Source organism: Larus michahellis, chromosome 1 (assembly GCF_964199755.1).
Source record: "Larus michahellis chromosome 1, bLarMic1.1, whole genome shotgun sequence".
Classification (NCBI taxonomy): domain Eukaryota; kingdom Metazoa; phylum Chordata; class Aves; order Charadriiformes; family Laridae; genus Larus; species Larus michahellis.
In genome coordinates, this window is record NC_133896.1 from 124,983,966 (window position 1) to 124,997,736 (window position 13,771).

General features: G+C 39.5%; 1 protein-coding gene across 1 annotated transcript; it reads left to right on the forward strand.

Annotated features, from left to right (window-relative positions):
- Positions 1 to 1,070: 1,070 nt before the first annotated feature.
- On the forward strand, positions 1,071 to 12,815 carry FAM3B (FAM3 metabolism regulating signaling molecule B). The gene is made up of 8 exons (XM_074572865.1): positions 1,071 to 1,270; positions 4,888 to 5,031; positions 5,839 to 5,962; positions 6,700 to 6,758; positions 9,168 to 9,218; positions 10,435 to 10,522; positions 11,258 to 11,390; positions 12,297 to 12,815. Exons 1-8 carry the CDS (start codon positions 1,255 to 1,257, stop codon positions 12,381 to 12,383), a joined length of 702 nt encoding a protein of 233 aa, XP_074428966.1. The 5' UTR covers positions 1,071 to 1,254; the 3' UTR covers positions 12,384 to 12,815.
- Positions 12,816 to 13,771: the final 956 nt, after the last annotated feature.

Genomic DNA, 13,771 nt, shown 5'->3' on the forward strand with positions numbered 1-13,771 from the left:
ACGGAACGCGATTATTCCGTGGTCTTTCCTTGTGACGAATAGCAGATATGGGAACGAGATGGTACTACAGAACAGATAAGCTGCCTAGTTGCTTACTATGAAACAGATAAGCGGCCTACTCGCTACCCAAGCCAACATTTCATCAAATTTTGATGAAATGCTATCCTTTGTGCAAGCCTTCCTCATTACAATGTACGAAAACACACGTCCATCCCGGAGGCTACCCACCCCCAAGGTGCAACCACTCCTCCTTGAGTACACCAATCATAATAAAAGTATTTATGACTAAAGTCACTCAAACTCCACTTTGAAGATAAAAAAATAGTGTAAAAATAGCCCGAGAGAGGGGGGATACTGGGGAAGACGCCATCGCGAACAAGCCAGGAGAACTCCATCAGTGACTTCTGGGACCAGTCGACGGGCTGAGCCTTTCTTACCCCCAATAGGAACGCCTTTGGGTAAGGCTTAGATTATGCCGAGTGTTTCCTCGGGGAACTTAGAAATCTCTCTAGAGAATCTCTCTCCTACATTTGTAGCCAGGCTGTATGGTTTATAACTTTGTCGTGCGTTTTGTATACTTAACAATGTCTTTATTTGCACGTGCTTTGCAGACAGTGTATTTATTGCTGGCAATCCTAAGAACCTCTATATCTGTTGTTAAAATAAACGGCACTGTTTAAGTAGCTAGTCATTTTGGTTTCTCACTGAACGCGACCAAAGACTCGAGAGTGGCCGTGCTAGTTCATGAGCACGACTAGACTGAAGGTGCAGTCCACTATTAGTGTATCCAAATCGTAACAGTTTAATACATATTAAACGCGATTGGACTGATAGTCCTGGGGTGGCCCTGGACTGATAGTCCTGGGGTGGGCCAGGTGGGCTTAAACCTAGCCACACCTCGCCTCCCACCTCTGTGAGGAGTGTTAGAACGCAAGGGGGTTTATCTTCTTCCAAAACCGCTTTGCCCCTTTTCACGCAACACTCCTCCCTAAACTGCTTTTGGTTTCGAGGGCTTTTATTTCAGGGAACCGGCCGGCGGTGCCCTGCCGCGCCCTGCCGCCGGCGGCGCCTGGGCGGTGCGGAGCTGACAGGTGGCCGCTCCCCTTGCCGCGCCATCCCCGCTGGCTGCAAGGACGAGGCGGGGGGTCGGCCCTGGCCGTCCCGAGGCAGGGAGAGGGACCAGAAGAGGAAGGAGGAGGAGGAGGAGGAGGAGGAGGAGGAGAAGGGGCGGGCAGCCCGCCCCAGTCCTGAATAATGTTTGTGAAGCAACGTGAGTAGCAGCCCCCAGCGGCAGCGGGGCTTGGCCCCGCTAAGCGAGAAGGGAGGCGCGGAGGGGGCCGGTGCCGCCGCCCGGTTCTCCCGGCGGGGCAGCACCGGCGCTTCGCTGCCGCCTTGCGCCTTCCTCGGATGGGTGCCCCGGAGCCGCCCCCCCGGGCCGGGGGAGCCGCGGGGAAGGGGCGGGTGGGCCGGTCCCGACGGCGTCCCCTGAGGCGAGCCGGGGCCGGGCCCGGGCCCGGGGCGGCGGGGCTGGTGCGCGGCCGTGCGGCTGGGCCTTTGGCCAGCATCCGAAAACGGGTGGACACGCGGCTTTTTATGTTGAAATAATTTAAGTCCGAGTCTTAAATCTATTCATTTTTTTTCCTTCCTCCGTGAAGGACCTGCTGCCTACGGGTGGGTGTGTATGAGCGAGGTGTGGCAGCGCAGGGAGTTTTAGTCAGCTAAGCACAAAATAAAAAATGTTGTGGTTACGTTCAGTGCTTTAGTCGCTGTCAAGGGGCGAGCGGGTGCCTGAGGGAGAAAGGAAATTGGGAGCTGCTGTGGGGTGGGACTGCTCATCGCCGGCTTCTCCTTCTGCTCTTTTAACTGTCTTGTCTGAGCTTATGGCTGAGCTGCAGTTGTGTAGGGCTTTATGCATGTCTATGCACGTACTCAAAAAAAGAGTATATAAGTGCAGGATATGTAACCTCAGTATATCTAAGAGGTGCAGGTGGACCCAGCAGGCAGGGTCAACGCGGTCCCCCAGTGTCCTAGAATCCAAGGAAGCAAAACCAGAAGTTGGTTGATAGTGACAATATTTTGTGATGGTCTTGAGGATTAAGTACAAACTGCGCACAAGAGTTGGTAAGTGTCTTCCTTAAACTTTAAAAGGCATATTTTAGAAATGTTTAAGCTGCCCAGGGAAGTGGTGGAGTTACCATCCCTGCAGGTATTTAAAAGACATGTAGATGCGGTGCTTAGGGGCATGGTTTAGTGGTGGGCTTGGCAGTGTTAGGTTCACATTTGGCCTCAATGATCCTAAGGGTCTTTTCCGACCTAAGTAATTCTAGGATTCTAAGAAGCTGGCAGTTGAAGTAAACTACAGACTATAATAACAGAAGTTAGACATTCTGTACTTCTACTTAGGTAAAATGCTGCGCTGTTAAGCCTATTTTACAATAGAGTTGCTCCATAGCGTTGATGAAAAACTGTAGAAAATCATTGTAAAGATAAACCTGGGAAGCCAACAACAGGAAAAGCAAAACAAAACCTGACTGAGGTCTCATAGATCTTTACAATACACCCCACCCCTCGAAAAAGTAATCACTGAAACTTTTACATAAACTTGTTGTAGTTTTCACTTAATTCTTCCTGGGTTTTGTCATTGAAACTTTTGACTGGAGCTCCTTTACTATTTAAGTAAGTAAATGTGCAAAAATCTGAATTTTTTTTTAATATTTAGAAAGAGAAAAAGTGAGTAAGTTTTATTCTGCTTGGTTCCTGCACCTTCCTTCTTTGTGGACATGAACTTTTTCAGTGTTCAAACTGAAACGCGGTCCTTCCTTCACTGTATGAAGGAAATGTTGGAGTAATTTTCAGTATTATTTTAGTGCAAGTTTGCACCACTACTAGTGGTAGAATGAGACAGATTTCTCTTAGATTGAGGTAATAATTGGGAAATTTGTTACATCTCTGAAGTCTCATTATATTACTTTCTCAATCTTAATCCTTTGACAAAAAATATAGTAAGTTTCTCACAGTATCTTCCTTACAGTCACACAAATGCACACATTTATGACTCCTAAATTCAATGACACAGAAGATTTTAAGAGCTGAGATCAGTATCTTAAAAGGGTTTACTGTCCTCTCTTTTTTTCTTTTTATTTTTTTTATTCCTTTTTTTCTGGTGCAGGAAATGAGAAACTGTGATTATTTACAGAAGAACCTTCAGTGTTCGTAATGATCTGCATTTGTCCTTGCTGAGGTTCAAGCGCTGGAGTACAGTTGTGCTTCATTTATGAAGGATGACTGGGTCAGAGAAGGCCACTTGCTACTTCTCTTGCTGTTATAAAGAACGGGGAGTTTAGGCAGCAGTACTATTCAGTGTTAGCTTTACCAGCCTCTGTTTTCTGTAGTGTTTTGGTTGGCTTTTTCTTTTTAAAGCTAGGTAGAATACCTATATAAGTGTTCTATATTGAATATAGGAATATAGGTATTCTATAGAACTGTATTCTATATAGAATTCTATATATGTATAGCTAGGAATAACCACATGCACAAATAGGGAGTAGCTAAAAAGGTAAAATCTTTGCAGGAAATCTGGTCTTTATGGTGGATTATAAATGGAACCTGAGTCAATAAAGTCTGCTCTTACGAAAAAAAGTCAAACTTCCTTCTGGCATGAAGAACCAGAAGTAGTGTCTCTGGAATGTGTGTGTTGGGCTACTGTGTCCATTCCACAGTAGAAGGCGCAAACCAGTTGGGCAGAATTCATGGGAGAGTGGTAAGACCTGCAAAACAGGACTTGAGGAGAACAAGTGAACAATCTGGCCTTATTCTAGAGAAGAGGTAGGGCGGAAATCTTCATATTTATGAAAGATAATTCCAAAAAGGAAAGGAATATCTTCTTGAGTGTAAATGGTTATAAGGAAGATTTAGGCTAGATAATACACAATATTTTCTAGCAGGTTGAGAAGGTGAATGTAATGGATATTTTTGGACATTGGTTCTGTTGTACTTGATTTTCAGGGCTATGAAACTAAGAATTGTCATTTTTCATTTTAACAGACTTGTGTTGATGGACATGTTTCTTTAGAGATCATGAAGTATCTCAGGACATCAACACGTCAGGGTTTCATAATTACAGAGTGTTATTTCCTTGTTTAGCATTATAAATTAGGTGGTGCATTTCTCCTAGATGAGAAATGCATGCTAGCATTTCTGATGATGAGGAAGAGGAGATAGCCAATATGGAATTTATTTATATTTCTTCATTGTCAGGAAAATTGTGATTCCTGTTGTTTTCGTAGTGTGTAGATCCGCTGCTAATACAATCCATGGAAACTGTGATATAACTGAGAGAAGGTGAAACAGTCACTCTTGTCATGTTTGAATGCAGTCAGAGCTCATTGTGTGAACGAGATGATTTGGCTTGGCTTCAGTGATTTTTACCCAGCATGTCAAGAGGGTGGATGGAGGGAGTTACTTCTGTGGTCAGTGTTTTAAACAATTCCTGTAGCGTGTGCCTGTCACAGAAAATCAATAGTAACTGCATACTACCTGTATAGTGATGTGCAGTACCTGGTACTTAAATTTTCAGAGTCAAAATGCTACTAGGATTAAGTTGAACGTCATGTTTCTTTGGAGTATTATGGGTGTGGATTGAGGGGAGTCTTGGGGAGAGTTTTCTGCTTGAAGATTGAGTTTTAGAAACAAAAGGCGTTGTCAGAGATGGGAACGCAACACTCAATTGCTGCATCTCCAAAGGCTGTGGTTAATGCAGTACATCAGAAACAAAATAACCAGTTTGTGTAGCAATGCCAGAGAAAATACAGACAAAATTTTGTGTGTTGCTGTGAAAACATCTTTGTCTCTTTCTTTTTTTTTTTTTTTTCTTTTTTCCTTTGGCAGATCTTGTGAAATTAGCAGGGCTCCTGTTGACATCGTTGGTTGCTTGGTACTTGGGAAGCTTATTTGCTGTTCTTATACCCAAAGAGACAATAACAGTACCGATTGCAAATCTTGAAGACATTGTCAAGAAACCAGTGTTGAAGGGTGTGTAGTGTATTTATTTTTTTTTCCTTATATTGTATCTAATGTTGTATATTTATATGCAGAATGACAAATCACTTATTAGATAACAAATGATGGTTTGGTATGTGCTATTGTAAGAATGCAGTTGGCTGTGTAATGTTAATTAGTGCAAGTCTGAACTATTCCTTAGAGACTATCTTTGAAGAAATGCAATATCAGCCTATATTTGCCAGTATGCAAATATAATTAATTGAATAATAAGGGAAGAAAACCTTATTTGTTTGCTGGCATGTAAGCACAAAGCTTCAGCTTTGGTTCTGTCACATGTATTTTACAGTTATGGTAAACTGTTGAATAACTAACCAAGCTTTGTGATTAAATTCCCATTAGTTCTTTCCTCTAATCTGCCTGGGCAACTTAATGTGTATATTTTTCTCATTCTACGACTATGTTATCGCGCAAAAAAAGGCTTAAAATGAGAATGATAATCATTAACTTCAGCCTATTGGTAAGAATCCTTCATCTCTCTAGCCCTTGTTTCCTGTTATATGAAATAGCACAAAATATTTACTAGATTCAAATCAGATCATGCTATATGGGGCATTTTTCCCTAGATAAGCTTGCTCTTGGTCCCAGTAGCTCTTCGAAATTCAAGGATATTTGAACAGGCAAACACGTGATAATGTTGCCATGATACTGGAAAACTGGCAGGATTGGCTTCTGTGAATTTATGTTTGAGCTTAGCATGTTGACATTAAGTGATTCTTTCCATGTGGAAATTGTTTATACATCCTCCAAGAAAACATTTTCTCATCTTTGTTGTTGTAGCCCCAGTCCCAAAAAGGCAGAAGTGTGATCACTGGTCTCCCTGCTCACCTGGGAACTATGCCTATCGGATTCTTAGTGGTGGTGGCACTGGAAGACTGGCTAAAATTTGTTTTGAGGATGATCTGTGAGTACTAGTCTAACTTTAAATCTAAGCAAGTGCTTAGTAGTGTGAAGAAGGATGTTTCATTTTGGTTCAGTAGCAGCAAGTAAGCTCCTACCGGCAGGCTCCTATTCTGGTGAGAGACTTCAGAATATATCTGACAGTATGTAACTCTCTTCTTTTTTTTCCTTTTTTGTTTTTGGTTGTTTTGTGGTTGTTTTTTTTTTAATACTAATCTCAGATTATTTTCTTTGTTCCTCTACATAAGCTGCATTTAGCTGTTAGTTTCAAATATGATTTTTAATTTTCATGGTGCAGAATAGCCAGTTTACAGTATGTTGAATGGTCAACACCTTCTGAAAGTCAGGTTCTTTCATGGCTACTCAAACTGGACAGGTAGAGTGACTTCAGAACCTTGCAATGATTTTTTTTTTTTTTGTGTAGATATCGTCCACACAGAATACGACCACAAAACCACATTTTATCTTAGTTTTTTTTCTACTGTATCTTTCTGGCTGCATTTGTATGAAGTACTTTCTTGATCTAACTCATTTTGAAAGAGTAGTGCATCATTGAAGGAAACTGACTGATATAATGTGTGAGATTTTTAAGCCATAGCTCTTGTTTACTACAAAGTCTTGAATTAAATAACTGAAGAAAACATGGACATCAGAAAGTGACTTAGCATTGGTAAATATAGCTTTGGATCAGAGCTTCTGAATGGATGCATTCTACTGATACTGTATTTATTTCGATTCTAGGCTTATAAGCGAAGAGAAGGGTAATGTTGGAAGAGGTATAAACATAGCCATTGTGAATTGTAAGTAAGAGATAAAATGTTGGAGACAGGCATACTTTTGTACTGCAATAATTTACAAAGATTCTTGGGGGAATTTTATTTTAGTTTGTTTGGTTTGGTTTGGTTTTTTACTAGCTAGTATGGAAGGAAAGGGAAAGGAAAAAATTGCAAACTTGATTCATGCTAAATGTAAGAAAAACAAATCTGAGAGATTTGAGAGAAATAATCTTCTGGATAAACAAAAGATACGTGTTCATAATCAGTATAAGAAAATAAGATGTGTACATAGAAGCAGTATATGTGTATTTTATTAGATAAAAGAACTGTTTCTCATGTAACATAGCAAAAATATCAATGATCTCCAACAGTAAGACTCAACTTTCAAGTTCAGTCCTTGATAAAAGATATCTACTGCCCCACTGGTAAGGGGCAAGCGGTAACTGAGAACTGCAGTTCTGCCTCAAGGTACAATCAAGTTACAAACCTTTTCCAGACTTGGTCAGTGGACAGAAAGACAAACTCAAAGCTTGATTAATATTGAACTGTTATTCTATGTCTTTGCTTATAGTAGGAGCTATTGGAAAGCAGAAGGTACAGTTTATTCCCGATCTGGAGGCACCATTTTAATTTAGATGAATAGGAATGGTGATGAAGTGCAGTGTATTCAGTAATGGATCCTGAGAGAAATGCATGCCTAAATGTCGTGGGGGAGGGGAAGAAAGGGAGTTCAGATGCATGGTCAAGTTGACTTTGATCACAAAACACTTATGTTCCAGTTTTTTTGTCTCAGTATTGCTAAGCAAGATCTTGACCTTGTCTAAACTTGCATGATTTTATTGAAGTCATTGGGTTAAATTACCATAGACAAGAATCTGATCCAAAATTTTTTTTCCCAGTTACCTACTGCATTTTTTTTCCAATAAGGAATCATAAAAACTTTACTGTTTGTAATAGGTAAACAGTAAAAAAAAGAGTTTTCAGCATGGATCTGTAGAGTAAGAGGGCAAATACTCATCCTGAATGCATAAGTAAGGTTATAGCAAATAGGAGCAGGGAACTAGCATTGTCTTTGCATCTGACATTAGTGGGGAAAGAGAAGTGATATATCAAATTTTACACATTTTTAAACAGCCATTTCCTTCATCACACATATAGTTGTTTTAGCTACACTTTAATCTCCATCTGCAGGTAAATCTGTCCATTATCGTGAAGCAATTTGTAGAGAGACATATTTTCTACATGTCCTCTAATTAGATCAGTCAAGCTAATGACTGTGCTCAATAAGTTTCCTGTGGCATCACACTTGTATTTTATTCCGTAATAACTCTTCCTTCTCTGAACAAATATGGTCTTTTGTAAGAAGGAAGACAGAACTATTAAGGCCAAGCTAACAACACAGAGGAAAAGTGAAAGAATTGTGTGGATTTCCACGGCCTACAGCTTTCTGCATTTTTTTATGATCTCTGCTCATGAGCAGACCAGTTCTAGAATGCTGTTTTACCACAGACAGATTTTTGCCACCTTTTCTTCTCATCAGCATGATAAACCTGCCATTTAGAATCATAGAATGGTTTGAATCCTATGTTCAGAAGAATTTGCCTTCATGATTTTATCGTATATGGATCAAAGATAAGGCAGAAATTAATCAGGAACTTCTCACTAGAAATGAGTTGATGCATTCTAAATGGAAAAGACCCTCTCACGTAGCAGGGGTATGGGTCTAGGATAACGAAAATCAATTAATTCAGTTGGCATAGATGTAGAAATTTGAAAAGTATTTCCAATTGTACATGTTTGTTTAAACAAAGATAGCCGTCTAAGCAGGATGCGTTCCTGTCTAAGTCAATGTGCTTTGGCAGGGGAGTTGGTCTAGAAGATCTCTGAAGTCCTACCATTCTGTGATTCTGTGTAATGATGAATATTGACCAAAATGTTTTGGAATGACTAATTGTTTGCATGCCCAATTTGTGATAGGGTAATGATGAGTGTTGAGTTTCTGTCCACTGAGATTCAAATGGTATGAAAGCTTGCACATCTGAAACACTGTGCAGAATAGTATTAAGCTCATTCAAATAGTTTTAGGCTGAACTAATTTTCCTATTTATGGTTGTGACCTAGTGTAGTATATATAAATATAAAAACATGGAAGCATACAGTAAACTGAATTCCTTCTTTAAAATATGAAATAATAAAAAATGATTTAGTCACATTTGATGATTCAGAGATTACATGAAAGAAAATATCCTGCCCAAATCTTAAATCTATGTTATTCCATATTCCTTCCGATTTAAAAACTTAAACAAAAGAAACCTCAGAATCACAATGATACGCAAAGTTAGAGATGCCTAGCTTTAGCTGAAAACACTGTGTATGCCGATTGAATGTAACAATTTTTGCTTACATTTACACAACTTTTTTTTTTAATTACAGATAAAACAGGAAAAGTTACATCAGCGCAATTTTTTGACATGTGGAAAGGAGGTAGGGAAAAGAGTGTGATAGAGGTTTTGTTAGTATTTCAGCATTAAGAAAGGACTTATATAATTATCCTGCTCTTTCAAATGACTATAATTTTATTATCAAAGGGGATTAGCTAGAAACAAACAGCTGTTTTCTTCATAAAATATGCTCTGGTCAGATCTCATGACAAATTTTGCCTGAAAAGGTGAATTTCTCCTGTTGGTTAAGAAATTAGTTGTCTTTTTTTTTAATGATCTTGCTGATTTTTTTTTTTATTGTCAAATTGTCATTTTTAAATTGTCTCTTTTTTTTCTCCATTATTTCAGTTTGGTAAGGAATAGCAGGAATAGCACTTAACCAGGTACCGCATCCGTATACTTCACTTAGCAAAATTCCTTTTCCAGGCATATTTTGTTCTGGTTTAGTTGTAAGATCATCATTGGAAATATAGTAGTCTGTCTTTTAACATCCCTTCACCTAGCTAGAAAGATGACCTTCTTTAAGAGTAGCTTTTAACACATTTTCCAAACTTTGAACCATAACAGTTTCCTTACCTATTAGTAAGGAGAAACAGAATGCTATGAGGCATTGGAAGCTGATTCTCTGACCACTTAAGAATGCTTGTGACTGACCTTATATGCATGAATAGAAATCACATTGGGACTAATTACGGGGCTACAATTTTATATACAGTATGTAGACTGTAATGTCTGTAATGTTACTTTTTTTTTTTGTATGGAAAACAAGTGTCTTGTGTATGTTTAGCAATCACAAAACCAATAAATAGCTTAGTGCTGCATATAGGCTGCCACTTACTGAAAGCGGGTGTACAGTGGGGTGTGTAATTCAGCTCTGCAGTTAGTGTGGTAGTAGGAAGCTCACGGAATAGCAATGTCTTCTCCTGGGCTATTCCATGCTTTCCTTGTGTGTATAATATTATGTGAGCTAAACATAAAAAACCATCTATATACTTACCTTGGGTGTAACAGGCTTTTGTAGAAGTCAGAATTATCTATGTTTACTACTGGGAAATGCAGATAAACCCATGCTTTCCTAGCCTTCAGTGAGAGCTAACAGCTTTCTGCACTTTTCAGGATTAGGCCCTCTGCCTGTAAACAGAAGAATTGCCTAATTAGGTCTCACTTTGAATAGGCAAGGCCAAAAAATGAAAACAAGTTGAAAGTAGGTGGAATGTGGTATGTGTGTAATGAATAATCAATTGTGTTTGATTCAACAGACCACTCGGACGAGATGGTGACTTTCATTAAAAACGCACCAGAAGGGTCCCTCCTTTTGATGGTGACTCATGATGATGGAAGCACCCGGTAAGCAAGTTATTCATGACAGGCTACGGAACAGAGCAATGAATAGCTTGAAAATCGCCATTGCATAATGGTGTACAGGAATGGTAAATTTCATTCTGTAGTCAGGGTTGTTCTCTCCTTTCCTGCCTAAAAGGTTTTGATTCCATGTCCATTCAGTGCTTGCCCATATCCTGTATTTTGATGCTTACAAAGATAGATAGATAGTGTTGTATTTGTTTAAAAGCACCGGTTTTGCTCATAAAGGGCACTGCAGTTACCACTGGGTCACAACCTTCTATTAAGAAGGTATCCACACCTCCAATTATAATGTATCTAGTTTGCATTCCTTCTTGCATCTTCACCTGATTCAAGTGCTTTCATATCTAGAGTTCTTTTATTTGAATTCACGATATGGTAAGGGAAAGACTGGATAATTTCATAATGATAACATGATAAGCATTTGATGCCCTTGTCCTTATTTAAGAAGGGTTGAGATATCAAATAGTATTTTAGATACATTTTTCTTTCTGCTGTGCTGTTACAAACAGGGTGTATTAACATCAAGAATGTGGAGAAGAAAAAAAAAGAATTTTGCACTCTGGTTTAATGGCTACTAAGACATCTCTCAGGATTTTTTAAACTTCTCATTGTTGTTTCTGCTGACCTGCTAATGTGAGGTGTGAATCAGCTGTGTTCTTCTTCAGCATTTTTCACATCCGGAATTTTTAACACTTTTTTTCACTAAATTTATCCTAGGCTGAAAGATGGTGCCAAAAAATTAGTAGAAGAGCTGGGAAGTAAAGAAATACAGAACGTGAAGTTCAGGTCAAGCTGGGCTTTTATAGCTGCCAAAGGCTTCAAACTCCCAGACGATATCCAAAAAGAAAAGGTCAGGTTCATTTTATTTTCACTTTATATTTGCCTGCATATCAGGTATAACCTTCAGGTGCAGATTTTGTGTGTTAGCTATAATAGCTGTAGTCTCTATTCAGCAAGCCTCAGTCGTACAAAGCAAGTTCTCTAATGTGTCTCTAATGTTTGGATGTACAGTCCTGACTCCTACCACACCAGCCCTCAATCATCTGTAGACAAATTTCAGAAGCGACCGGCGATTCTAGAGAGTCTCAGTTTTGAAACGTCCAACCTTACATGCTGTACAGAGACTTACATTTTCTTCTGGAAGGACAAATTCCAAGGACTTGCTAAAAATAAAGACTGTTTTTATATGAAAATTGGGCTGTCTCAAGCAGGTTGTGCAAATACAGCAATGGTTGCATCATGAAAGTTTTCTGAATAGCTTGCCCGCAGGCTTCAGGAGGACTAAAGATACCGTTTTTATATCAGATTTCTGTTTGCATCTGTGACCTTGTTGTATTCCCTTTCTATAAGCCCAGTAGCGCTCATCTGTATGACAGAGAGGCAGACAGAAATGAGAAACCGAATGCAGAGGTCAGTTCCTTTGATGATACTGACTCCAAAGGCATGTGAAACTTCCATAGGTTTGGTTTTTTTCCCAGAATATTGTTGCAATCTTCTTCACATTACAGAGCTTCTGCAGGAAAAAGGTATTCAATTTAGTGTATGTTATGACAGCCATCTGGGAAATAAATAAAGCACTCTGTGTTAGAGAGAAACTGGTGGAATCTTTACCTATTATGTCAAGCATGATATGCAAAGTGCTACTTGGCTTCCCAGTTGCATCCCATTACCCCTTTCTGTTGTATGAAGTTTGACAATCTAATTTGTAAATGAAGAACCAAATAGTGATTTTTTTTTATTATTTTTTTTTTAACAGATAAACCACTCTGACAAGAACAACAGATATGGTGGCTGGCCAGCTGAAATCCAAATAGAAGGCTGTATACCAAGAAACCTGATCTGAAAAAATGCATACCTCATTAATAAAGACGATTCTATATTTTTATATCAATCACTGTAGTAAATTGCCTCCAAAACCCAATAAGCATCTGAACACTAGTTGTAAAATAAGTCACTGACACAGTTTTTAACCTTTCTTTCCTCTGTGAGGCTTTACTCCTATCCAAAAACAAATAGGTATTTTGATGACAAGTGGAAATAAAATACTTTGTTTTGGAATTACCATGTTCAGGAAGTCAGTCATAAAATACCATGATTTTTGAAAGTGAGTATACTTTGTCATTAGTAATTTTAGGGGGTTGGTTTTTTCGTTTGTTTGTTTTTAATGTAATAAGGCTTTTCTTTTGGTTCTCTTTAAAGACTAATATGCAAATAGAACTTAGTCTAAATTGTAATATAAAACTGCTAGCAATAAAGCAAATTGTTTTGATGTTACTTTATTAGTAACGTTGCTTCTTGTCAGAAAAAGTATGGAAATAGCAGTTAACATTTCTTGAGCTGGTTTTAGTGATTTTGACAGCATGGAATAGCAATGTAAACATCAAGTTACTTGAATTATTTTACCAAATTTAAGCTGCAAATCTACATGGCCCCCTGTACTTGGCACTGGTGAGGCCCCACCTCGAGTACTGCGTTTGGGCCCCTCACTACAAGAAGGACATTGAGGTGTTGGAGCATGTCCAGAGAAGGGCTACAAAGCTGGTGAGGGGTCTGGAGGACAAACCTTATGAGGAACGACTGAGGGAGCTGGGGTTGTTTAGCCTGGAGAAGAGGAGGCTGAGGGGAGACCTTATCACCCTCTACAACTACCTGAAAGGAGGTTGTAGAGAGATGGGGGCGGACCTCTTCTCCCTGGTGACAAGTGATAGGACGAGAGGAAACGGGTTCAAGTTATGTCAGGGGAGGTTTAGACTGGATATTAGGAAACATTTTTTCACTGAAAGGGTTATTAAACATTGGAATAGGCTGCCCAGGGAGGTGGTGGATTCACCATCCCTGGAGGCGTTTAAAAAAAGGGTAGATGTGGTACTTAGGGACATGGTTTAGAAGTGGCTCTTGTCAGGGTAGGCTAAAGGTTGGACTTGATGATCTTAAAGGTCCCTTCCAACCTCAGCAATTCTATGATTCTATCGTTTATTTTAATTATTTTTTCTTCCTGTAAGTTTCATAGAGTCATAGAACGGTTTAGGTTGGAAGGGACCTTAAAGATGATCTAGTTCCAACCCCCCTGCCATGGGCAGGGACACCTCCCACTAGACCAGGCTGCCCAAAGCCCCATCCAGCCTGGCCTTGAACACCTCCAGGGATGGGGCATCCCCAACTTCCCTGGCCAGCTGCCACTACCTAGTTGTAGTCACTGCTGTGTTCCCAGCAGCTTTCTAGCATTGTGTC